Genomic DNA, 25511 nt, shown 5'->3' with positions numbered 1-25511 from the left:
GAAATCTTTTGCGTCACCAAAATCGTTTGCAAATCAGAGGGGCTTGCTTTTTCATCCAATTGGTAATGCTACCCGTTGATTTTTTCAGTCCACCACCACACTAGTGTAACCTGTTTCTATATGTGTATAAGTGTTGTACCCCTAGTTTTTATGTTTTGGTCCTAGTCCCTGTAATTTTTTGCAAAGAAAGTGTCTATACTTAGTCAATTTTAGGTCTTAGTTCTTAATGTGATAATTTTTTGGAGGTCCTGATTTGATGATCATCATTGAGATCTCTTCGTTCACCAGAGGTCCTCCATCAATAGAGTCAAGGGTAGATATTCTGAAATGGAGAAACTGACAAATCATGTTTTATCATATTCACGTATAATCATATGATATAATGGGTAAATAAGCTTGTAAATAATGAAATTTCAATGCGGTTGAAGAGGGAGGGTTGACTCATATATCATTGCAATTGTGCTGATACAAGATTCAAATAATTTGAGCTTTCAAATTATTTAACCAAATAAGATTAACATAATTGAGTTCATCTGCATTGAGAATTACTAACAAGAAAAGACTAAGCACCAGCATTCCAACAAACACACAGAAATACAAAAGATGCTTTTGCTTCAATCATAAAAAGGAACTAGAAACACGATTTATGCTAATTGCAATTTAATATACGGATACAGTTCTTCATCACTTCTTCTATGTGATCACTTGTTGAATGATCAAATAAATAAATGAAATATGAACGGTGGAGATGTCCTAAAGTCCAAAAGAAATTAAGAAATTAATTCTTATGCACTCTTGACACCCAAATGCCTAGACATTATTTTGTATTTTTTGGTGTACAGCCTAGACATTATTATAAATTGAATATGACAGAATAAGCTCAATAAAATCTGACATGGCTCTTTCGAAGCAATAATTACTTTAATAATTTATAGATAACGCGTATGCGTACAGCCATTCCCTTTTACAAGCCAAAACAATGCACTTAAGCTTCTTCTTTCAATAACTTTACTACTCCATGGACCACACTCAGTTTAGCTTTTTTATTAAATCTAGTTTCATTAGAATCTTTAATTAATGAGTTCAAGACCCTATTTAGCAACTTAAAGCAAATTCTGGTTTTAAAAGCTTACTTGGACCTACATAATTATCTACATAATCTTCATTTTAAGGTCGTAGTTTACACTAATTAAAATTCAATTGTAAAGCATCTCAGGGCTATTATTTTGACGGTAAGAATTACAATGGATTAAAAAGAATATGTATAATGATTAAAATGAATAATTTTTAAGATAGAAACTAAAACATAAATATTATGAAAATAAAGGTACCAAATATTAAACCTTTAACTTTTATTTAACAAAGTGCAAAAACGTGGTTTCGTATAATGTGTGAAATAAGTCTTCGATACCAACCGTGTGTTTGGAAATGATGCGGGAACGTGAAAAATCACGTCTGCCTTGAAACAATATATATGCAGTAGCATTTACCAATAATATATTAGCTTCCATGTATTATAACTCTTGGACGTGGAGAGGGAAGACTAATTCACGTTCTAAAGTCCGTTCCAAACACGCACTAAATAACATTTCTCATTTTAAAAAAAAAAAAAAAATAGCATTCCTCGAGAAGAAAACGAACCCTAACACACGGGCAGATCTGATTCTGATTATTGGCCCACTTGTCTAAATAACTTTTTTTGGGTCAGAACGTGGGCTAACATTCCTGCTTGGGTTCCATGGGCTTTTGTGGGCCCTTAACCCAATGTTTTTAGGACTTGCCTTTCACAATTATACAGAGTATTTTTTTTATCTCTTTCTATCCTTCCAATTTGGGAACTATGTTATTATAGATACTTATCTCTTAATTTTAACGGAAAGATAGTATGATAGCTAAATAATATGAGGTGGAAATAAACTTCTCAAACTTGTAAAAATCTGAGTAGTAATTATAAATCTATGCCAACAATTCAGTGTTACAGGTAAAGAATAGACGCCGAGATTGTTATATTAGGATGATGCTTTTTATAATATAAAAAAATTAATATAATTTTTTATCTGTGACCTTATTTTTATGATTTTTTAATCATTTTAATTCACTTTTAGTTAATGATTCCTCCGCTTTCTTTAATTTTCCATTTGAAAATATATAATTTTGATATAAATAAAAATAACTCATGTTGTAGTCGATTTCAAATTTTAGTGATGAAAATTGTAGGAAGGACTCACAATAGTGAATAGTCTAATATGAACTCATTATAAATCATGGTCGTGAGATGTATGAGAAGTAATGGGAGGCAAAGGGAGAGCCCTACGAAACATGGTAGTTCCTAAAAGCATAAATTACACATTCATTTGAATGACCGAACGATTAAGAAAGAAGTATTTGAACGTTGCAAAATTTTAAAACAAGGGTTGTGTCTCAGTGTGTCTCAAATACTTGAATTATCAGGTCAAACAACAATACAATGCTTCAAATGCAAACACAACACTTCAATTTTACTTAAGTGTACACATGTAGAATTGTAGATGGATCAAACAAGTTGTGTCATTCTATTATGACAAACTAGAACACAAGTTTGCTAACGCATCAGAAAAATAAATTTATTTGAAAAAATAAATCAATTGTGACAAATTAATTATTATGACAACAAGATGGTGATTTGGTAGTAATACAAAGAAATGGTAGACGAATTTGTAAAGAATGGGACCAAGTTGGTCCCTACATAGCTAGGTTGTTGATAAACATCTTTGTTATGAGGGATTTGATTCTCATAGAGATCACCTGGTTGTCCTGCCTGCAGCTTTGCCACAAAGAAGAGCATTCTTGGGAATTGGATATTCATCCCTAATGGATCCAACTGGTGAATACACTCTCAAATAGAATTGTTGTCCAAGGTATTGGCGTGCCCAAAATTCACTCCTCATGTTCCACATACCCACATTATCTAATGCCATGTAAATTGCGGTCCATGACTTAGGATATACCTGAGACACAAAATTTATCATTAAGTTGTTGTTTGCTGCAATTGGATTATGATCACCTGAAAAATGCCAATTGCCAATCAAATACAACTAACTAACTAAGAATTAACCTGTGTTGTGCTCCTCGATACTGCATCTCTGAGGTTGTATTGGTTACGACTATTAGGCGTCCACACACCACCGTCCATTCTACATCATCATAAATTGATGTCACGTTAAAATTTTAGTGTTATGAAAGTATAAAACTAAAGAATGGTGGAGATAGTATATATAGTGAATGTGAGATATGAAAGCAGCTTACCCTACAACCCAAAATGAGTACCCATCAATGTGCCAGCTCTGGATGATGTTTTCATGGTTCTGAAACACGACCTCGACGAAGGCTCGAAAGTCGGCACCCATGACTGAGGTGTCAAGATACATGGGTCTACCAGAAGGGCTATCTGGGATGCTTCCAACTTGGAAAATCCCTCCAATGTTAAAGTAATCTGCTAGCTTCAAAGGAGTGTCAGCAGGTGTGAATGAAACACTGTTCACTGCGTATCTTTGTTTCTTGTTCACTTGTGCTGTTGAGCTCACCAAGGTAATTGTCCTACTAATGTTTATTAATCCATAGTGGTAGGAGCCTTGTGGATTTGGCCTTGGTCCACTCGCTGTCAAGTTTGTCCTGCAAATTGCACATGTTTATTGTGACTTGTGAGACAAGGCAATTAAGGTCTACAAAAAATTATTCATTAAATGATATAATGTGACAATAAATAAATAATGTGTCAGTGCATTGTGCTAATAAAGGAAGGGAACTAATTACCTTATTGAACGAGCTTGTTTGATTGACCAATCGATTTGAGTGGTTGGGCCACTAGGAATTGGGCCAAAAACAGATTGTTGGGAGTTACTGTAGTGAAGGATAGCAGTGCTTGTGAGAATTTTGTTAGTGAAACGTGTAGACACTACAATGTAGTAGTCCTTGGGTGCTTGATCAACCGTGATAAGCACAGAATAAGATTGTCCCACGTGAACGTCTAATGAAGAATATGTGGTTTGTATGGTGTGAGTTCCCTCAACTTCCACCAACTTCATGTCATGACCTTGAATCCTAAAGTTTAGTGTATTTTGAAGTCCAACATTTGATATTCTAAGCCTATATGTTTTCCCTGTCAGACATTAAAACATGGCAATATAAAACATTATCATACAAATAAAACTCATTAGCCTTACACAAAAAATGCAAAATCCACATATGTAAAGTAAAGAAATATGACATAATAATTTAGAAAGGCATATATACCTTGCTCAACTGTGAATGTTGTGCCACTTGGACGACCATTGATGAGAACGGCTTGAGGGAATGGAAGTCTGTGTCCAAAATCTAGAACACTCTGAAGCTTCTGAATTCATATAAATAAATCACATGTTAATGATAAATGTGGAGGTAAGAGAAACAAGGGGCTTATAAAGCTATATAAAGCAAAAAATTCGAGAACAATGTTTGTGTTTGATTGTTACCTTGTGATTGATTTGGTACCAATCACCAATAAGAAGGGAGAAATCACCAGCTGGGTCTGGGAACGGGACAGGGATCCTTGGCCTGCTAAGGATTTTGATGGCTCCAAAACCACCAGCTGCCTTGTGGAAAGCAAGAGATGGGAAATAGAAGAAACTTCCAATTTGATCTTTGACTTGAAGTGTGTAGGTGAAGTTCTTCCCAGGAGGGATGGGGCATGTGGTGCCATAAACTCCATCTTGATAAGAATTTCTCCTTTGTTGAACACCATTCCTGTCGCATTCATCAAAACAAGAATTAAAGTACCATAATGTAAATTTATTATCCTTTTCTAGTTTTTTTTATTCATTCATGTCTCATTAATATGCATGTTATTGACAAAGAAATTGTTGGTGCGAATGATACTGAAATTGATCCCCTTAAATAAGGTTTCAAATTTGAGTTTTATGGATAAAAAAATATTTAGGAAGAAAGAATATCAATGAAAGTGGTCATTCATGTTCTTTAACGAAAATTAATCATCGATAAAACTAATGAATATTCCATACTAATAATATGGTTAAAAAAAATATGCATGTTAATGCTGTTATTGTCGTTATATGCGAATTATTTGTTCAATCAAATATAGTTTCTGTTAAAATAACAAGAATTTTTGTGTTTGGGTTTAAGGCAAATGTAAATGCGCAATTGCCCATTGACATTAATGAGTCCAAAAGAAGGATGGGCCTCACTCGTGAAGAATTTTACTACGATATGAGACATGACTTAATAATTACTTAAGGGTCTCACTCGTGAATAACGGATGTTCCTGTTAGGTGGGCTTGTAGTTGAATGGGTTTGGTCCGTGACATAACTTAAAAGGCCGAAGTGATGGGTGAGAGACACATTTATTAAGTCCGTGTCTTGTTTTTATATACATCTGTCATTGAATAAAAGGATCATATCCTCTCTCTTCATCAATGACGGCAAGAAAAAGAAATATGGAGTTGCTTGCTTGCGGCCTTTCGAATCTAACATTAGACAAATTGTGGAAAGAGGCTTCTAAATTCTAATATACAAAAGTAGTACTAATTAAGATTGTAGCAGAACAGTCTAAATTGATTGGGAACAGGTTTATCAGTCTCAAGTTTGCACAATTTAAAATATTGGTGACTAAAAAATCCGTAAAGAATGACCAAAAGTAGATAAAAAATTAATTCCAAAAATTAGTTTAAACTATTGTTTTTTTTATAAAAGAAAGCGGTTTTTTATATTTAAAAAAAGAAAAACATGCTTATAAAAATTACACAATTATTATCTATATATTTATTATGATTTTATATCATATGTATATATATATATATATATATATATATATATATGATATTTTATGTTAATTTAAACTTTTATTTAACTTATTTTTTATAACTTTATATTAATCCGCTCTTTAATATATTATACAATAGTATCTATAATTAGTCATATATCTTATCAATCTTAGTTCCCTTTTTTATTTCCTTTTTAAAGTTAAACATTGAAGATTGTAATTTTTTTCTAGATATATTGTAATAAAAAAAAAATTTGCTTAAAAAATGAACTAAAAAAGGTAATAATTAAATATATATGTGTATATATATTATTACTAGTACTTGTTTTAACTTAGATTCGTCTACAGTTGAATGGTTTAACTAATTGATGAGTTAACGAGTTCTATAATTAAAAACAAGGTTATCCTACCAAGGTACTGATAAAAAAGGACAAATCAAATAGAATATGAAACTTAAGCATAACTAGTTCTATTGAAATAAAAAGGAAAACAGAATAAGACATTTTGGACTAAGCAAGCCATGCTTTAGTTAAAAAAGTGCACCACTTTGCCAGTTGGATTACGTTTAACATTTCTAGAAGTGGCCACGTTAACCATGGCTTGCACTGAAGAAACTTGTTTTTCACCCTACTTTTTATGTACATTTCCACATTTCTAACCTCGCTAATCAATCAGAGCAATAAACATGTTAGGCAACAAGTATATTTATTGTAACTTGACGTACCATTCTATATGTGTTCTTAATTAATTCTTTGTAGTTCGGCGAAAGATATTGACATTGAGACAGTTAAATTAAAAAATGAAGCGTTAAAACAGAGAAAGAGAGAGTTGTTACCATGATAGAAGAAACGGCTCGGTCAAGTTATTGTGCACGTTAATGATCAAATTGTCATTGGTAACAGAATAGATTTCAGGGCCTGGGAATTGGCCATTGATAAGAATACCCTGCTAGTGCAAAACATAAACATTAATCACATATTATCAAAAGAAAACTAACAAATTTTAAAAAAAGAACGAAGAAAGCAACCATATTAATCAGTTAATGACCTGTTGTTTAACTCCTAGGGGATAAATGTCACCATAGGTAATGGTCCAGTCGAAGAATCTATAAGGGTCCTCCGCAGCCACGAAAGCTAATTCCAAGAGCAGCAAAATGGAGCAGAAAAGGCTCAAGAGGGAACGTAGTTGCGATGGTTTATTGATCAACTTCATGTTGATCGGAGCAAAAAATGGTTTGGACTTTGGTGTTTGACAAAGAAAGGATGGGCAATAAATTAAATGAAGGAAAGAGAAGGGTTAGAGTTGAAGTAACGAGACACACAGACACACCTTGTATATATATTAATAGTGAAGGTTACAAGCCTTGTAGGTAAGGTAAACTAACTATAAAACAATAATTTGAATGTTTTTTTGCTAATAGAAAATTGAAAAGTGCAAGAGGGAATGAAACTGGTTGTTGGTGTGGCACGAGTAAAAACGGTGGGAAAAGGGAATGGAAAATAGAGGCGGTGGCTGCGTGTGGTTATATAACTTTCTATTTATTTACTTTGCAACTTAGCAATGAGCAATGGTGAAGCTGTAGGCCGCGAAATCTGACGCGACACGCGGTATCATAATCCGATTTAATTTTTTCCCCAAACAATGACATTTGTACGCGGAAACAATTATAATGGCTTTGTCGCTTCTGGGACATTCTATGTATAATGTTTAGCTGTTGGGTGTTCCTTCTCTTCTTTTCATTGATTGGAGTTAGAAAGAATAATACTACTAAAAATAAGAATTGGAACTTGGAAGCTCCATGTGACCGCGGAAATCAATGTACACTCCTATAGTTATGTGAATGTGTAGAAACTTCGATTATTGTTGACTGTCTAATGACAACCTGGTGGATTTGACTATTTGGTGTACAATTACATTTACAAATAATGAGTTAAAATAGTCATACACTTTAATGCTTTATTTCATTTCATACACGGTATCTGAGATTTGGTTTATGTAATATATGTAATCTTTGGTTAGTTTTAAATGAGTCACATGCGAGTTTGCCCGTTTCATATGCTCCAACATGGACAAATGACATTTCAATTGACATATTTTATAAGTGGGATTATTTTTCATTTTCTTTGTCAAGGGTTATGGTATTCATAAATCAACTTGAATGATTTTCCACCTTGATTGAAGCGTGTTTTTTTTTTTTGTACAAAGCTTGATTGAAGCGTATGAGCTGGTGCAAGGAAAACAAAAATGTCCACACGTACTAATATTTTTGGTGGCGTATAAAACATTTCACTTCATCCGTTATTTTATTGTATTTTTTTTTTCTAATGATTAAAACAACCAGCAGAATACACGAAGGCCCAAACCAGCAGTAGAGAACGGGCTAAACAACACAAAACAAGGGCAATTGCACGTATCCCATTTTTTGCTTGTGCACCTCCCAAAAGCCCCAAAACAGTCCAAAAATACCCCTAAACCCTAGCACCTCCTCTTCCATACCAATTCCTACGCCGACCAAGTACCCCTGTCACTCGGCACCACCGCAATGACCTCATCAAGTGCTTCAGTGCACTTGTCAAGCTCGACACGTTGAACTTGAAGCATGCCTCCACCACATTATGCAACACCACTTGCTTCTTGTACTCTTCAATTGAATTGAGCATGTTATTGTAGTGCTCCTGGCTTGTCGGGAGCACATCGACGACGTCCTTGGAGTTGTCGAGCATCATGGAGAGAAAGTTTATGAGGGTTGAGGTTATCTACACATGTTTTTGTGTTATGATGATCTCTACCTCGAAGATTCATAAATGTCAAATTTATCGAAATTTCATATGCACTTTGTGACATTTATTTGGTATTTCAGTTAATTTTATGTCTTGTTTTGAATCAAATTAGTTTTAAATTCAATTTTTACTTTGTCTTAGATAGGATTTTATTTTTGTTATTTTTAATGAATTTTTTTATAGTTTTTCAACACAAATAGGTCATTTTGCCCAAAGCTTTAGAGGCTCAAATTCAAAAAAAAAAAATTGTGGAAATTGAAGATAAAAACTAAGAAAATCAAAAGCAAAAAAAAATCTAAGGATAAATTAGCTGAAAAAGTATATAATTATTTTAATTAATTAGAGATATAATTTGTTTGAAATTTCTTATGATTATCTCTTTAATTATACCTAGCTACAATTTTATAAATATGAAGTTATGCATTCATTGTAACAGTGTGTGTAGAAGTCCCAACCAATTTTTAGAATTATACTTTAGACTTCCACCTACTAGACGCCTCCAATATTCTATTAAACACTCTAGGTTTCATTATATTATTTTTATAAGTGCAATTTCTTTCACCTAGGAGAGGAAATGATGAACCTTATAGATGAATTCAAGAATTGACTTATGATTTGGCAAGCCTTGTTGAAACCCAAACATGAATCAAGAACTTCATTGGAATTATCTTTAGGAATAGAATAATCTTAGTTAAGTCTCACTGATTCTCAACCATTAATGTTGATTGCTTGTGTCAATATATCCAAAAGATTGAGTATCGAGAAAGTAGTGTAGAATCTGCAATCATACGGGAGCTAGGGTAAAATACATCAATGAATTAGGAAAGAACAAGAGAGATGAGTAAAGAATTGTGAAGTTATAATCGATCGAGCGAATTCCAAATCCAAACCTAGACACTCATTCATTGAGATCGACAACATTATTTCAAGTATAATATTTTTATCTTTACTTAATCATTTTATTGTAATTTATTTTTTTTATTGTATTTTATTTCATGACAATCACAAAACAAAAATACAAAAACTTAGTTCTTAGTTAAATAATTACATGAAATCTTTCTTTTGTTCCTTTCGAAGATGATCTGAATGGTAATTCAGTTACTACATCATGATTAAGTTACACTTGACTTATAAGTTAAATCTAATATGAAATAAAATTCAAATAAAGACCTTGTAGTTGTTGAAGTTGGCCAAGTCCACCACCGCACCTAAGGATGGTCTTGTAGCAAACATTGAGGTTGGTGTTGGGCTTGCAAAGAGGTTATAGATGGGGTGTGGAGGATGAAGGAGATAGGGAGACACTAAGTTTTAGTCAAGAAGATAAAAGTTAGAGAAAAAAAAGTGTGACATTAAATTTTGATACCTTTGATCCTATTAAGAATTATTAAATTGATAATGCATTTTTTTTTTTTGTATAATGGATTGATCAAATATCCATGTATCAACTAAATTAATTAAAATTGAAACCAAAATCTGAAATGTTTGAGGTTAGAAATGATGAAACATCCATATTGATTTAAGTAGGAATAGAATAGTTTTAGAACAAATATCCATATGCATACACATATATGTATGCGTGTATTAGTTTAAGATAAACTAATTCTTTTTTAAAAGAAGTTAAACTATTCTTAAAAAAACTGAAACTAAAACTAATTTAATTATTTCAAAATAAACCTACAAACTCTTCGATTATGAAAAATATTAAAAAAGAACAAAATAAAAAACACAGGAAAGCCCATAAAAACTCGCTGCAACTTGGGAATTATAAGCAAAATTTTTATTCATATTTTAAACAACTTGGAAGCATTATCATGGCCCTTTCATTTGAATGGCACGACCCACATTTAAGGAAAAGAAGGTGATATCATTCTTTTTTATCTCTAACATAGGTAGATAGTTAAAATGCAACTAGATTTACACAGAATTCAAATTATATAAACTAATAAAGATAAAATCTAAGTAATAGAGCCACAAATTCATTGGATGATTCCTTTTCCAGTTTTCCGGATATATGCACAAAAATTGTTCCTCGAAAAAGTTGTGGCTAGAATTGTTACATTGAATTAAAATAATAGGAAAAGAAGAGGCTCCAGTTAGGCAATTAGGCTTTGGTCCCATCCAATCGCAACCAGGAAATGGATGTGGTTCCTTATCCAGTAACACCCCCAAACCTCATTTCTCTGCCACATGAACCCTCCCAAACACAGAAACCATAGCAAAAAGAAACCCAGATTATTGATTATTAATAATGGAAGCCATATTCGTCACCAAACCCGCTTCCCATTCTCTCCTCTTAACTAAACTCTCTCCGAATCCCAAACACTTGTTCCCTCCACACCAACAATCCTTTCACAACATCCGCCACAAACCCACGCGCTTCCGCCCCGTCATCGCTGTTTTCCAAAACCAACATCAACAAGATGCAGCTGCAGCTTCCAACCACACCGAAGATGAGTCCTACGGCGAAGTCAAAGGCATCATTGGAAGCAGAGCCTTGGAAGCCGCCACCGGAATGGAGTACCTCATCGAGTGGAACGACGGCCACGCGCCGTCCTGGGTTCCCGCCGACTTCATAGCCAAAGACGTCGTCGCCGAGTACGAAACTCCCTGGTGGACTGCCGCCAAGAAAGCCGACGAGTCCGCGTTGAAAAACTTAATCGAATCCGACGACGGCCGCGACGTCGACGCCGTTGACGCCGACGGCCGCACTGCGCTCCTCTTCGTCGCCGGACTCGGCTCGGAGTCCTGCGTGAAGCTGCTAGCGGAGGCCGGCGCTAATCTGGACCACCGAGACCGGAGCGGCGGCCTCGCGGCTCTGCACATGGCGGCGGGGTACGTCAGGCCCGGCGTGGCGAAGGTTCTCTTGGATCTCGGCGCGGATCCCGAGGTGGCGGACGACCGCGGGAGAACGGCGTTGGATCTGGCGAGGGAGATTCTGAAGGTGACGCCGAAGGGGAATCCGATGCAGTTCGGACGCAGGATTGGACTGGAAGGTGTGATTAGGGTTTTGGAAGGGGCAGTGTTCGAGTACGCGGAGGTGCAGGAGATTCTGGAACGGAGAGGAAAGGGTGAGAATTTGGAGTATCTTGTGCGGTGGAAGGACGGTGGTGCCAACGAGTGGGTGAAGGCGAAGTTTGTGGCGGAGGATTTGGTGAAAGACTACGAGGCTGGCCTCGAGTACGCCGTCGCTGAGGCGGTGCTCGCGAAAAGGGTAGCGGATGAAGGGACGCCGGAGTTTTTGGTTAAATGGGCCGATTTGGAGGAGCCCACATGGGAGCCCGAGGAGAATGTGGACCCAGAGCTTGTCAAAGCTTTCGAGGGAAGTAACAACCAGGCCCAGCCCAGTAGTAATGGGCCCGCTGTGGTCTTTTCCAATCAGGATAGCCCTAGCCTGTGATTTTTCATAGTTTGTTTGGACTGGGATTTTGTTGCAAAATTTCGGGAGCAAATTAATTAATAATTGTTTTGTACCAAATCAAGTTGTGGACATGAAAAAGCTAATCAAATCCAATACATATTTTCCTCCTGGTTTTAGATCGTACTTTGAATGTTTTAGGGAAGAAAATAATGCGTCTTACCTATTTAACAGCAACCAAGGATATAGTATGAATTAGGACTTGTATGAAAGTACAAGGCTGGGGTTACAATAAGTTTTCTTATAATTATTATGCTTTAGTTTGGTCTTTGATGGTATCGATCGAGTCACGGTGCATATTTATGCGTATGATATGGTTCTAGTTGGTGTTAGATTACAGAGGCTAATACAATTAACTAATTATAGAATGATTTTAATTTTAATAATAATTAAAAGATGCTCAATTTGAGAGATGTAATTTTTTTTTGTCAAAACATGGGAAAACCCCTTTGGGTAAGGAACAGACAGAACATCCGCATTTAACGGAACAACAATAAAGTCAAAGCAAAACTTAGACAGTGTTGGCTTCGCAAAAGTCAAAGCATCCCCAATCAGTGGTATAGTCAACAATGGTCTTCCCTATCGGAAAACACACATGCAAAGGCATACAACCATCTTTAGGCACTTATTTTAAGTAGAGAAAAAATATTTGAAGTTGTTAATATAGATCCTTCAGTTTTCACTTCATTAAAAGTAGTTGGGCTTTAAAGATTTTTTTTTTTTTATAACAAATGTGGGTTACAAAGGTTGTTAGTAAGGGAGATAACTTCCTTCTAAGAAAAAGAGACTTCAAAAAACTTATTCTACAAGTGATAAAAGGTCATAATTATCAAAGTGTCTAATTTATGAAACATTAAAATTAAAAATGAAAAGTATAGATGTTGTACGCATGTAGACATCAATACTACCCTAATTTTGTTGGCCTATCATTTCATCTTGCTATAGATTATTTTTTAGTTTGTCGAACTTGTTTTACCTCCATAATAGTGATGTTAAAAATATTGAAATTGGCGAAACGTTTACAAAACATGGTCATCAGTGACCAATGAAATACTATGGAAAAGTTGATGTTAGAAAAGTTACACGTGAAAAAAATTATTTAAAATAATACATGGTCATATAAGATAGACTGTATTTTTTTCTGCTGCAGATCTTATATATAACATGGTTAAAATATGTGGCACAAATATTTCTCTTCATTTGTTGTATGAAGTGTGAAATTCTATGATAGAAAAGGTGAAGACAAATATCTAAAGTTGTATGATATAAAATATTATTTTATATAATTAATTTAAATCGCTTTGGCTTAACAGTTATGAATGAAAATAAATGTTATATGATATGTATGTATGCATGATAAAAATATTTTACTTGATTAAACATGTTGAACTTAAATAATTATATTGTTTAATTTAAACATATACTTCAGTTTTTATTAGTTCTTCCAAATGTCTTCTAACATAAACTAATTCCAATTATTTATTCTCAAAACTAAACTCTTACACGAAGTACTGATACATAAACTAAAATAAGAGACTACCCTATCATGTTTTAAATTAACTCTACGTCGAGATAAAAAAAAAAAACACAGTAAACTATCAGGAAAAAATGTAGTATTAAATAAACATTACTAAATTAATTTTCATCGAGTCAAATATCAATTTATTGCATCCTAACCAGTTCTACTTGCGCTGGCACATCTTGCCACCTAATTTTGTAATAGAAACTCGATCTATGTGCAAGTCTAGCGAAAGTTTTGTTTATATTAGGTAGAAACTCTGTTTTATCATTGGAGAGAATTTTCATTTCCAACAAACATGTACTGTAGCTCGTGTTGAGAACTAACATCTTCCCTTGACTTGCTCAGTTTTTTTCTTTGAAAGATCGACTTGCTCAGTTCTTTTTGTCTAAATTTATTTCCAATAATGTTTTGTTTTTACCGAAAAGTTTAGGAATAAGGTGAAATTTTTTATTGACACCTATATACATAATAATATTTTCAAGATTCCCTTACATTACGAAAGTATTTTTATTTACATGTATTACCTTTTAAATTTTTTATTCGTACATCATTTTTCTAAATGTAATATTAAAACATTTTCTTATATCAAACGTTACCCAAGAGTGATATAAACAAGCTATTTGTTTTTGACATTGACACCATCCAATAAGAATTTGTCAATTTAGTTCTGTATATTTGAAAGAAATTAAAAAACATATAGACATTGACTTTAATTGTTAATCAATTTAGTTTTTAAAATTAAAAGTAATAATCAATTTAATACTTAACATCATCAAATTAGTCACTTTATTCAGTAGAACTGACCGCATTATTTAACAGATATTATAATGATGTAATTAGGAACTAAATCAAGTAATGCAATATGCATATAAAAATAAGGGTCTAAAGTAGCTAATACTTATGAAAGTTATACGAGCTAGAAATGAGTTTACCAAGTCAATTCCCAAGATTCCGTTGTTTTCATAAATTTTAGGTGGTAAAATAATCAAATTTCAGAATTTGATGTGATGTTTTCACTCAATTTTCTTTGGGATGCATGGATGTTTTTTGCTGGACTGGAGCGGTTTCACAGCTCATTGGGAAATTTGTATTGTGTACTGTTGCCCACATCGCTATGGTCGTTTTCATACCAATTAAATAATAATAAAATATCTATAATTATCATACCAATTAAATATTTCAACTATATAATAAAATAAAATGATAAATCATAAATTTCACAGTACCTAAATAATCAAGTTCAGGAATGTATCACTGTTAGATAATAATTTAAAGATGTTATAGTAGTGGTAGAGCATTACTATCGAGGGTTTGATGTTATTAAAGGTGTGAGTTTTTTTTTATTCGGGAATAATATATTAAATAAAAGTATGTTGAACACTAAATAGATATAAAACAACCCAAAATGATTTACGTTTTAGTTTAATTTTTTAACTTACTGACTCAATAATTTGGTGGTAAACTCGAGAGTTTATCAAGTTTACTTGAAGTTTATCGAATCAATTCAAAGTTTACTAAAAAGAAAAGTTATACATGAGTAAACTCACACCTGATAAATGAACTCTTAAAGTTGTAAGATGCTTCAATACTATTACTATTATTACGTTGATGAGAACTAACGAAGAAACGTGGTATTGTGATATCTTGAGAGTTTATCAAATTTACTTGGAGTTTATCGAATTTATTCAAAATTTACTAAAAAGAAAAGTTATACATGAATAAACTCACACATGATAAATAAACTCTTAAAGTCATAAGATGTTTCAATAGTATTAGTTTGATGGGAACCAACGAAGAAGTGTGGTATTGTGGTAACTCGTGTTAGTAGACTCACAATAGCATATTGCATTGCATCTAAATTAGTTGTCAAATACATGCAGCGGTCTAGGCCCTTCGATTTTCGTCACTTTGTTCAACTAAATCTATAGGCCTTCACTTCAGAAAGTCATAAACTATGGACTTAACTTGTTGCAGTTTCAGCCCAAGCATTAAAAGCTGAACCGGATCTCAGTTTGGGAAAGGCTCCACAAACATGATCACAATTCACGACCGAAAAAGGATCCCTGGAGCCATTTTCATTATTAGAAAAAAGTTAATTTTTTTATCAATAAAAATTGAACATAATATTAAAAAATTTATAATAATCACACACTATTTAATTAATTAAGTTAAACTCCCTTATAGAAAAAAAGCTAGTTAATGGTTGTGATCGTTTTTTGTTATTAAATAAAACCATATCTCAGCTTTATTATCAATAAAAGTAAGACCTACAATATTCAATCATATATATATATATATATATATATATAACTTATTTTTATCATAAATGATATTTAATTTAAAGAATAAAAAATAGTTGTTAATGAAACCGCGTTGTACCAAATGCTCCTCCTCCAATTCTAACATTGCATTGCCGGCCCAAAACCGCAAGCTATGCCTTAGACTTCCTGTTATTTAATGCATGGAAAATCTAAAAGAATGACCCCACAATCCAAGTGTACCCGCGCATTCCTAACTCTTAACAAATCAAAGTTCAAACACAAAAAACTTTTATAATTTTGTTTGGATACGGAGAGAAAGAAGAAAGAAGAAAAAAACAGGCTAGAAAGAATAAAGATTTTTTTAGGATGTTTTGTAAATTCTAATTTTTGTAGGGATTTCAATAATAAAAGCTAAACTGAATCTTACAAATCAATAATTTTATTTCAATAATAAAATTACTTTTCTCTCTTTTCTCTTTCAACATATATTATCACTATTAAAAAATGGAAATAATATTACATAATAATTGTCATCTATTGAGTAAAATCAATATAAATTTAATGCGTGGTTTAATTTCGTTTTGTTTGCTTTAATTTCTACAACAAGAATAAAATAAATAAACCAAACCGGTAAAATATATGTATTTTTTTTTCAATTTTTGATACGATCGATTTCCAATTCATTTATTTTTAGATTGGTTTACTGTGTGTTTGGAAAAAATTAAATAACGTGGATCAATATCTTTTCTTTTCACGTCCACCATGGGACATATGCAGAAGCCAAAAAAAAAAAGTTGCTTCAGAAATTGATTGAATTTTAAATACACTAATATACCCGATTCCATCCATGTCCCTGATCAACCACATTGGAAAAATGGCCTCGTAAATCAGTACTTCCTCTCATCTTAAGTATATAAAAAAACATTTTGTCTTAAATATTTTTTAAAAACTATTGTTATCTTATTTAATGTTATTGTTTTTAAATATCTTTAATTCAAATTGAAGTGTTAGTTTCAGTATTTTTTATATTAAATTCTAATAAAAGATAAGTTAAGACAAAATAATTTTTAATTAAAATTGATACAATTATATATATATATATATATATATTATTTTTTTTTTGAGACTAAAGAGAAAAATATATATATGTTGCTACCAGAATGTGAAAGGGTAAACAAGACACTTGAAAATTAAACGAGTCCCTTCTTTTAACTGGGTTGTTTGGTGCTCCCATAACATGGATCAATGTAACGTAGCGTATGCAGTACGACACTGCGACAAAAAGAGGCAGCCATCTATTTCTAGTGCAAAATTTAAGACACCCCACAAATATGGTAACCTTTCTAGTTTGGTGTTCCCTTCACCAGTCACTAGATTTTGCCCGTTTCAAATTGCGTGTAGAAGGGAGAGAAAATAAAATAATTGTAAATTTTCTACAACGCACTTTTTTTAATAAAAAGTTAATAAAATCACAGGTATAAATATAATGTGGTATAATTGTTTAAATATTAAATATAAATATTTCTACAAGATCAAAATACTTATATCATATGATTAATATATTAATATTGACATAAAAATTATAAATTAATAATTCGTGCATCCTTGCATTAGATTGTGAATATCTGACCTTCTTTAATATTTAATGTTTTTAAATATTCTTATAAAGTAATAAATTAATGTAGTTGAATGATCTTATATTTTGAAAAATTATATTGTTTGTACAATAATATAATTTTTTATTTCTCACTGTGACGAGTGACGACGAAAGTTTCATGACACATTTTTTTTTGGAAAAAATTTGTACATTATAAGAAAATAATCAATTTTTTATATTACGAGTGGAAGTCATGTTAGCAAACAAAATATTTTGTCTTTCCCATTTGGTGATAGATGAAGAGAATAATTTATTTTCCAAAAGAAAAGAACACATTCACACTTGAGAATCTCATTTATTAAATGTTATTTAATTATTGAAAAATGAATTGCTAGTAATGCTGAAAGGAGAAAAGGCAATAATAATATTGATTTTATTTTGTTTCCTGTTGTAGCATATAAAATGCTTCCATCTTCTTGTTGTTGGCAGTGAGAAGAAAAATGGGAGGAAGAATGCACACGAAATCAGACTCGGAGGTTACGAGCAACAGCATGGAGCAGTCGTCACCGTCGCGTTCCCCTCCGCGGCGGCCACTCTACTACGTGCAGAGCCCTTCGAACCACGACGTGGAGAAAATGTCGTACGGTTCAAGCCCCATGGGTTCCCCACACCACCATTTCCACTACTACCTCTCTTCCCCCATCCACCACTCCCGCGAATCCTCCACCTCTCGCTTCTCCGCTTCCCTCAAAAACCCTCGCAGCAACTTCTCCTCCTCCTCCTCCTGGAAGAAGCTCCACCCACACCCCAACCCCGACGCCGGCCTCGACGACGACGACGACGACGACGACGGCGACGACGACCTCAACCACTTCCCCCGCAACCTCCGCCTCTACTTCTGCTTCTTCCTCCTCTTTCTTCTCTTTTTCACCCTCTTCTCTTTGATCCTATGGGGCACCAGCAAGAGCTACAAGCCTCGAATCATTGTCAAGGTAACCTCCCTCTCGAATCCCACATCGACTACACTAGTTACTCCATACAATTAAAATGGATTATATAAACAGAACATGCATTTACAGGTTAAAATGAGTTTCTAAGAGCCAAAACCTCCTTCATGCATTTTCCGAGTTCACTCGGTTTAATTACAATTTAATTTAATTATTTTTATTTATTATGCGTTGTGTGCATGCCTCACACATGGAATCGGTCCTTGGATTTGGAAAGGATGATGTAATCATTAATATATAAGAATTTACTATAGTGAAGTGGGGCCACTTTCTGATTTGATTCCTAGCTACTAGTATTCTTCTTCTTATGTTTCTTATAGGGGTCCTGTATTTGTTTTTATTTGGCTATAACATCCTAAACTAATGTAGTATTTTGTTGTGTTAAATGAATGAATGGGAGGACAGAGTATAGTGTTCGAGAACTTGAATGTTCAGTCAGGAAACGATGGAACTGGGGTACCCACTGATATGTTGTCGTTGAACTCAACGGTCAGAATTTTGTATAGAAACCCAGCCACTTTCTTCGGCGTTCATGTCACTTCTACCCCTCTTCACCTTAGCTATTACCAGCTTGCAATTGCCTCTGGCCAGGTACCTACCTACCTACCTTTCTGTTATTTTTAAATTGAGAAAAAGAAAAAAAAAGGTACATTTATATATCGTGGCAAAGCTAAAATCTTATTATGGGTGGCAGTTTCAATTATTGAAAAAGTGTTACTAGTATTATAGTTTTGATTTGACTTTTTAATTGATGCATAAAGAAACTAGTATTGTAAAAGTCTCTATAGCTAGCTATTGGAGGGTTAGGAAAGAGAAGAAGGAAGGGGTGTTTGTTTCGCTACGTCCAAGGGTTTCCTGCACTGCAAGAGTGTGTGGGTGGGGACAAATAATAAGCATTGATTCGTGTGTGGGAACAAGATTACTGAACAAGTCAGCGTGATTGGTCCTCTTTATTGGGCCTGGCCTAGGCCTTCCTAGTTGTGGGGGCCCACCAAACAATCTTTAAATCAAATTTTGATGATTCTTTATTTCTGAATACGCACAGAGACTTTATTGCTCATTGCAATGGCCAGGCACTCCCCGTACCCTCTCTCACGTGACTTTCACAGAAATTTCAGAATTTGAATTTAGATTAGAAATTAGAATTAGGGTAGCTATCAGCCCATTACTCGGTTCCCACAGACATTTCGGATATCCGTTGCACAGAACACGCTAGTTCTAGGTCACTGCTCTACCACATGTCATCGTCTTAATTGCTTCCTATAATACAAAATTTATATTTAAACTTTCAAAAGGCAAGTCAGCGCCTCACCCCGTGTCTTGCTTTTTTTGGATTGATGAAATGCAATTTTAATTTTAAAATGTTTCATTTTTGTGTGTACAATCACTGTAATAAAATTTAAACTTATAATTCCATATAAATTATTCAATTTTCTCATTGTTAAGTTGATTTTAGTAATATCTTTTTCTGTCAAAAAAGAGTTTATTTTACTAGTTTTTTTAACATGTTTTATTGTTTAGAATAGGTCTATTAAATTTAAGTTAGAATATAATGACCAATATTAGCCTAGTTGTGAGAGAATGGAACGTATTTATGGAGCTTTAAATTAAGAAAAAATAGATTATAATGGAGCTTTTTAACAAGTTTATTCCATTTTATTTTGTTGTTTTATTTCATACTCTTTATTTACAATTAGACATTTAAACATAATCTATTAGTATTAAAAGTCACGGAATTAAAATTAATTTTTATTAAAAATATTATTAGTATACGTCAATCGCCATTTTCGTTGCATTTTCAACTTAATTTTTAATTCATTCACTTAATATAACAATGCCTTGAGCTTAGCAGCATATACGGCTATTCTTTGTCTCATTATTCTGTAGGTTAGTTTAATACTAATAACCTATTAAGTCTATAGCTTATTGCGATTTTTATTGCCCGCCACACTAACTTTTCCAACACATAGCCTTGCATGTGACACAACTATATAAATAATCACATTAATAATTTCTGTGCAAATTATTGCACGATTTTTTTTTTCTTGAGTATATCCTTATCTTACATAAACCATCATACAGTATTTTTTTATTATTATCCAATAGTGTATCAAACTGTCTATCAATACAAAATGAACGGCGAAGTCTTAGGTGCAGATTAATTTAATATACTAATTAATATATAATATATATCTTATATCATACCCTGCAAGCTACGAGTTATTTCTATAGCACATTCCATGTTAGTATCATAGTATGTATTATTTCTACAACGCAATGTCTAGTGCATTCCTTCTTGTTTTCATAGTCTTGAAAAGTGAAACATGACATGGCTGTATGCGCGGGTCTTATCCTAGTAGCTGTGTTGTTAGACACTTTGAGACAAAGACATTCTGCTTCTGCATAGTGAGACACTTAGACACACTATAACAGGGCGTACACTCTGCATTTGCATATTGTTGATGCAACTAATTTGACTAATTTCTCATTGTCTATTGTAAATTGGCTACCAGATGCAGAAGTTCTATCAATCGAGGAAGAGTCAGCGGAAGTTGGCGGTAGTGGTGCTAGGACACCAGATTCCTCTCTATGGAGGAGTGTCAGTTCTTGGAAATACTAAAGAGCACTTGGAGAACGTTGCATTGCCACTAAAACTGACATTTGTAGTGAGATCAAGGGCTTTCATCTTGGGAAGATTAGTTAAGTCTAAATTCTATCGAAGAATCACATGTTCTGTCACTTTGCATGGCAACAAACTTGGAAAACATCTTAATTTGACGGATTCATGTGTCTACAAGTGATATATATTATTCCCTCAATCCTTAAAATGGTTCGGACATGCTATCACTTTATCACTTGTGAAGATAGCTGGTACATTTTTGGCTCGTTTTTCTTAGTTTTTTATTGCCCATCATCTAGCAGAACGAACTTGTCCTTTTGTCTCCGTAAATATCTGAACGCCAATTTTAATGTAATATGTGTTCATTTTGATTCCTTTTCTCTTGCTGGTCCTGCTCATACGCAATTCTAGCTGCTATGACCATGTACTGCCAATTTCATCCAGCCTAGTATCTCGTACAGTTCTGTTTAAATCTAAGCCCATCAAATAATGGGTGGCCATACGGGATATATGTTACATGGTTTGCCATTTAAAATAAGCAAACAGGATAAAAGAAAAAAAAAATAGGAATTGCGTTCACTAGAGTAATGATTTTATTTTGCATATGATAGCTCATAATGCATAACAAGTTTTGTATTTTCTTTGGCTTGTAAATTGTAGTTTGTTTTACTGCCAGCTGATATAGAATCCATGTTTGTCTTGCACGGTGCTTCTCCTTTTAGATACTAGTGAGAGTACTTAAAAGTATTGAAATCAAATGATTTTCGGTTAGTGCACATGTGAAGAATGTTTGAAAAATAATTTTTGTATGTTTGAGATTCTTAATTTCTTAGATTCTGTATCTAATAAAAGTTCCTCTTAAAGTTCCTAATTTGAGGTGAATTGGATACAACAAAGCAAAAGTGTTTCAGAAACCATATATTCATTGCAAATAAAAAGAAAAGAAGTGGCTTTGATTGAAAATGAAAAAATTATACTACATATTTATTAAACAATTTTTAAGGCTCCTGATCAATCTTTTAAACTTTGACATCATGTTCTTAAAACCAATGAGGATTTTGGGCTACTCCCTTCGTGTGTCGCGGTATACACCACACAAACTTTCAAGTTGCTTCATCCAATTTCTTTATTTTCTCATCTCAAACATGTTTCCAACGAGGTGAGCCAAAAATTTTGAAGTGACTCACCCTTGGCTTCTTTCGTGTCTATACTTCATCTTGTGTGATCTCTTCTAGCTTCTTTGTAGGTGATTTATTGAGTATATAGGCAACTGTGGTGACTGCTTCTCCCCAATGTTCCTTTGGCAGCCCCTTCAATTTTAGCATGCTCCTCGCCATGTTCAACAAAGTTTTGTTCCTTCTCTCAGCCAAACCATTGTGCTGACTAGTATAAGGTGTTGTAACTTCATATACTATGCTTTTGCTTTCACAAAAGTCTTCGAATTCCTTAGAGGTGTATTCTTCTCCCCTATTTTTCCTTAAGATCTTCAAGGTTGCTCCACTTTGCTTTTCTGCATATGCCTTAAATTTTTGAAAAATAGCAAACACCTCACTCTTCCTTTTGATTGGATAAACCTACAACTTTCTTGTGAACTCATCTACAAAGATTAAAAAATATAAATTTCCACCATATGTACAAGGTTCAATTGGACCATATACATCATAACAAACTACTTCCAGTGGTTCTTTAGCTCTAGGAGGCAAAAACACATTGAAGGAATTCCTATGTTATTTTCTTGCAACACAACCTTCACATGCTTCTGCTGGTGCTTTGATTTAAGGCATATCACTGACCATGTGTTTAGCAACTAATCTACTTAAACCTTGGAAGCTTAGATGTCCATACCTGAAATGCCAAAGCCAATTGACATCATTTCCTTCAGCAGTCATGCACTGAACATCTGCTACATTAAAATTTACCTTGAATGTTCAATTACTGGACATCTTGGCTTTCAAGATAAACCTTTGTTTTTTATCATATACTTTCAACATCAAGTCCTCCATCCTCATCTTATATCCCTTCTCAAGAAGCTATCCTAGACTCAGCAAATTACTATCCATTGTTAGACAATACATCACATTTTCAATTACACCTTCACAACTGATTAAAAAACTATCAACAAACCTCACTTTGCTGCCTTGTGAAGTATCAAGATTCATCAGCCAATGCTTGTTTCCAGTCATGTGGTTAGAGCAACCCATGTCCAAATACCAAACTTCTTATCTTCCTTTGTCAGATTTCTCAGTCACCAGTAGCAAAACCTGCTCAAAGTCACTATCAGCTCCTTTTGCCATATTTGCCTTATCACCAGCTTTGTTCCTCCCTTCTTTCTGTTTGTGAGTACATTCTAAGGTGAAGTGTCGATACTTAATACAATTGAAACACTTTACCTTTCTTTTATCAAATTTCTTTCCCTCCTTCTTCCAATTCTTCACTCCATTCTTGTGTTGTCCTGAAGATTCTCCAGTTTCTGATTGAGTTTCTTTAGAATTCTTGCTATAAGTTTTGTGACTTCCCATTTTCCTTTATCAGTGCTCCACTTCCCTCTTCCTTTTTTGTGTCTTTATCATTCAGCCTTTGCTCGTGTGCCTCCAATGAACCTTGCAACTCCTTTATCTTTAAATCCTCAAGATTCTTGGATTCTTCTATGGCACACACAATGTAATCAAACCGAGGTGAGAGTGACCTCAAGATTTTCTCCACAACCATCTTATCATCAAGCTTCTCTCCACAACCCTTCATCAAATTGGTAATGCTGAGAATTCTTGTGAAATAATCAGCTACCTTCTCAGTTGACTCCATTTGAATCATCTTATACTGTCTCCTTAGAGTCTGCAATTTCACCTTTTTTAACTTTGCATCTCCTGAATATGCCTTTTGCAAGATGCACCATGCCTTCTTTGTTGTCTTTGCATGAGCAATCTTCTAGAAATTCGCCTTGTCCACACTTTGATGAATAAAAAATAGAGCCTTGCAATCATGTTTCTTGGCATCTTTGCATGTGGCTTTCTGCGGATCACTTGATTGCTTTTCAAGTTCTACAATTCCACATTCCACAACCTCAAGAACATCTTGAAATCCAAATACAACTTGCATCTGAATTCGCCATTCTCCCCAATTTGTTTCATCAAGAATTGGAAGATTGCTCATGAGATTTCAATTCAAGCCTGTCATGATCACGATCATGTTATGTTGATGAAGCTATTGCGAAATTGATGATTCTACCTCCACGAACTCACGAATCTTTTACAGCGAAAAACAATAATTCGAACCTATGCTCTATGATACTAGATATTGAAATTTCAAGAATGGAGATGAAAGCATTTTTAAGAAGGAATAGTGAAACTTTCATATATCAAGTTCATTAGAAAATAGTTTTATATCAAAACATGCGGGATCACGAACCAAAACTATTAAAAGCTGACCAAAGCAACCTAACTCACTTGACTTTTGTGCCAAAACTTTAGTTAATAACGACTACTTTCTTTCTTTTCTATTTTTTTTATTATTTTTCTAAACTAGAATTATATAAATACATCAACATGAGACACTCTTATTCCAAAATGATTATTGTGAAATAGTTATTTCCAAATATGAAAATCTACATTATGAAATAACTAGTCTTGGATACCAAAAATTACATTAGAGAATACGGTGCATTTCCAAAATAGCTATTTCAGAATATATAGTTTTCTGTATTTCAAAATAGCAATTAGGTGACCATATCCTATTTCGGAATAGGCGGCAGAACCCCCACATGGTTTGGGCCACGAGGGAGTTCTCTAGCACCTGCAGGGCCTGGCTGCGGTTCAGCTTCTACAGGTCGCTGAAGACGGTGTGGGAATGGAGTGGAGGACGCGTGACTGTGCCTGGAGGAACTTCACGTATTTGTAGTTTTCTTCCAGAAGCGTCGCCTGGTCCATTTTCTTCTCCCACGGCATCAGCTTCAAGAGACACCGCATTTTCTCGCTCAACTGCGAGCCAAGTTACTCTGCGGGATCACCAGAGGACACTGCGACTCCACGGGCTGCCGCTTCTGCTCCGGCTAGCAAAGGGGAGGGAGGCGGTGGTGGTATTGAGGGAAGAAGTTGAAGGGCTCGGTATTGCGTGAAAGGGAAGGTGCACACTACAGGAGTGTAGGATTCAAAACCCAACATGGCGGATTCAATTTTTTTTTTTTTTTTTTTTATCAAAGTGGGCTTTAGTATCTTATGTAATCCAATTATCAAATACTACACAAAGTACTCCGCCTTGTAATAGAATATATATATATATATATATATATATATATATATATATATATATATATATATATATATATATATATATATATATATATATTTTAAAAATAACCTTTTTCGGAAAAAAAAATTCCAAAAAATATTAAAATTTAATACCTCTGGAAACTACTATCCGAAAGCAAAAATAGGAGTTGTATAAATATGTTAATGGAGACATTAATTAAACGTAATTGTCTTGAAATCCATCCTCTACACTGTCACGAAGCCATTCTCC

At 33.9% G+C, this 25511-nt stretch overlaps 3 protein-coding genes across 3 annotated transcripts; 2 read left to right on the top strand and 1 right to left on the bottom strand.

Annotated features, from left to right (window-relative positions):
- Nucleotides 1-2425: 2425 nt before the first annotated feature.
- On the bottom strand, nucleotides 2426-7282 carry LOC114377462 (L-ascorbate oxidase homolog). Its single transcript, XM_028335977.1, has 8 exons — nucleotides 6842-7282; nucleotides 6630-6739; nucleotides 4491-4761; nucleotides 4273-4372; nucleotides 3793-4138; nucleotides 3286-3651; nucleotides 3095-3173; nucleotides 2426-2987 (listed from the first exon to the last, which is right to left on the bottom strand). Exons 1-8 carry the CDS (start codon nucleotides 7004-7006, stop codon nucleotides 2781-2783), a joined length of 1644 nt encoding a protein of 547 aa, XP_028191778.1. The 5' UTR covers nucleotides 7007-7282; the 3' UTR covers nucleotides 2426-2780.
- A 3336-nt stretch (nucleotides 7283-10618) lies between these two features.
- On the top strand, nucleotides 10619-12115 carry LOC114376426 (signal recognition particle 43 kDa protein, chloroplastic-like). Its single transcript, XM_028334535.1, has one exon. The coding sequence runs from the start codon at nucleotides 10823-10825 to the stop codon at nucleotides 11969-11971; it is 1149 nt and encodes a 382-aa protein (XP_028190336.1). The 5' UTR covers nucleotides 10619-10822; the 3' UTR covers nucleotides 11972-12115.
- A 5680-nt stretch (nucleotides 12116-17795) lies between these two features.
- Nucleotides 17796-21696, top strand: LOC114374018. Its single transcript, XM_028331601.1, has 3 exons — nucleotides 17796-18361; nucleotides 18782-18967; nucleotides 20890-21696. The coding sequence occupies exons 1-3, from the start codon at nucleotides 17870-17872 to the stop codon at nucleotides 21175-21177; spliced, it is 966 nt and encodes a 321-aa protein (XP_028187402.1). The 5' UTR covers nucleotides 17796-17869; the 3' UTR covers nucleotides 21178-21696.
- Nucleotides 21697-25511: the final 3815 nt, after the last annotated feature.

This window comes from Glycine soja, chromosome 11 (assembly GCF_004193775.1).
Source record: "Glycine soja cultivar W05 chromosome 11, ASM419377v2, whole genome shotgun sequence".
NCBI lineage: Eukaryota > Viridiplantae > Streptophyta > Magnoliopsida > Fabales > Fabaceae > Glycine > Glycine soja.
Note: the sequence above shows the minus strand (reverse complement) of the source record. Positions and strands in the feature narration are given on the sequence as shown.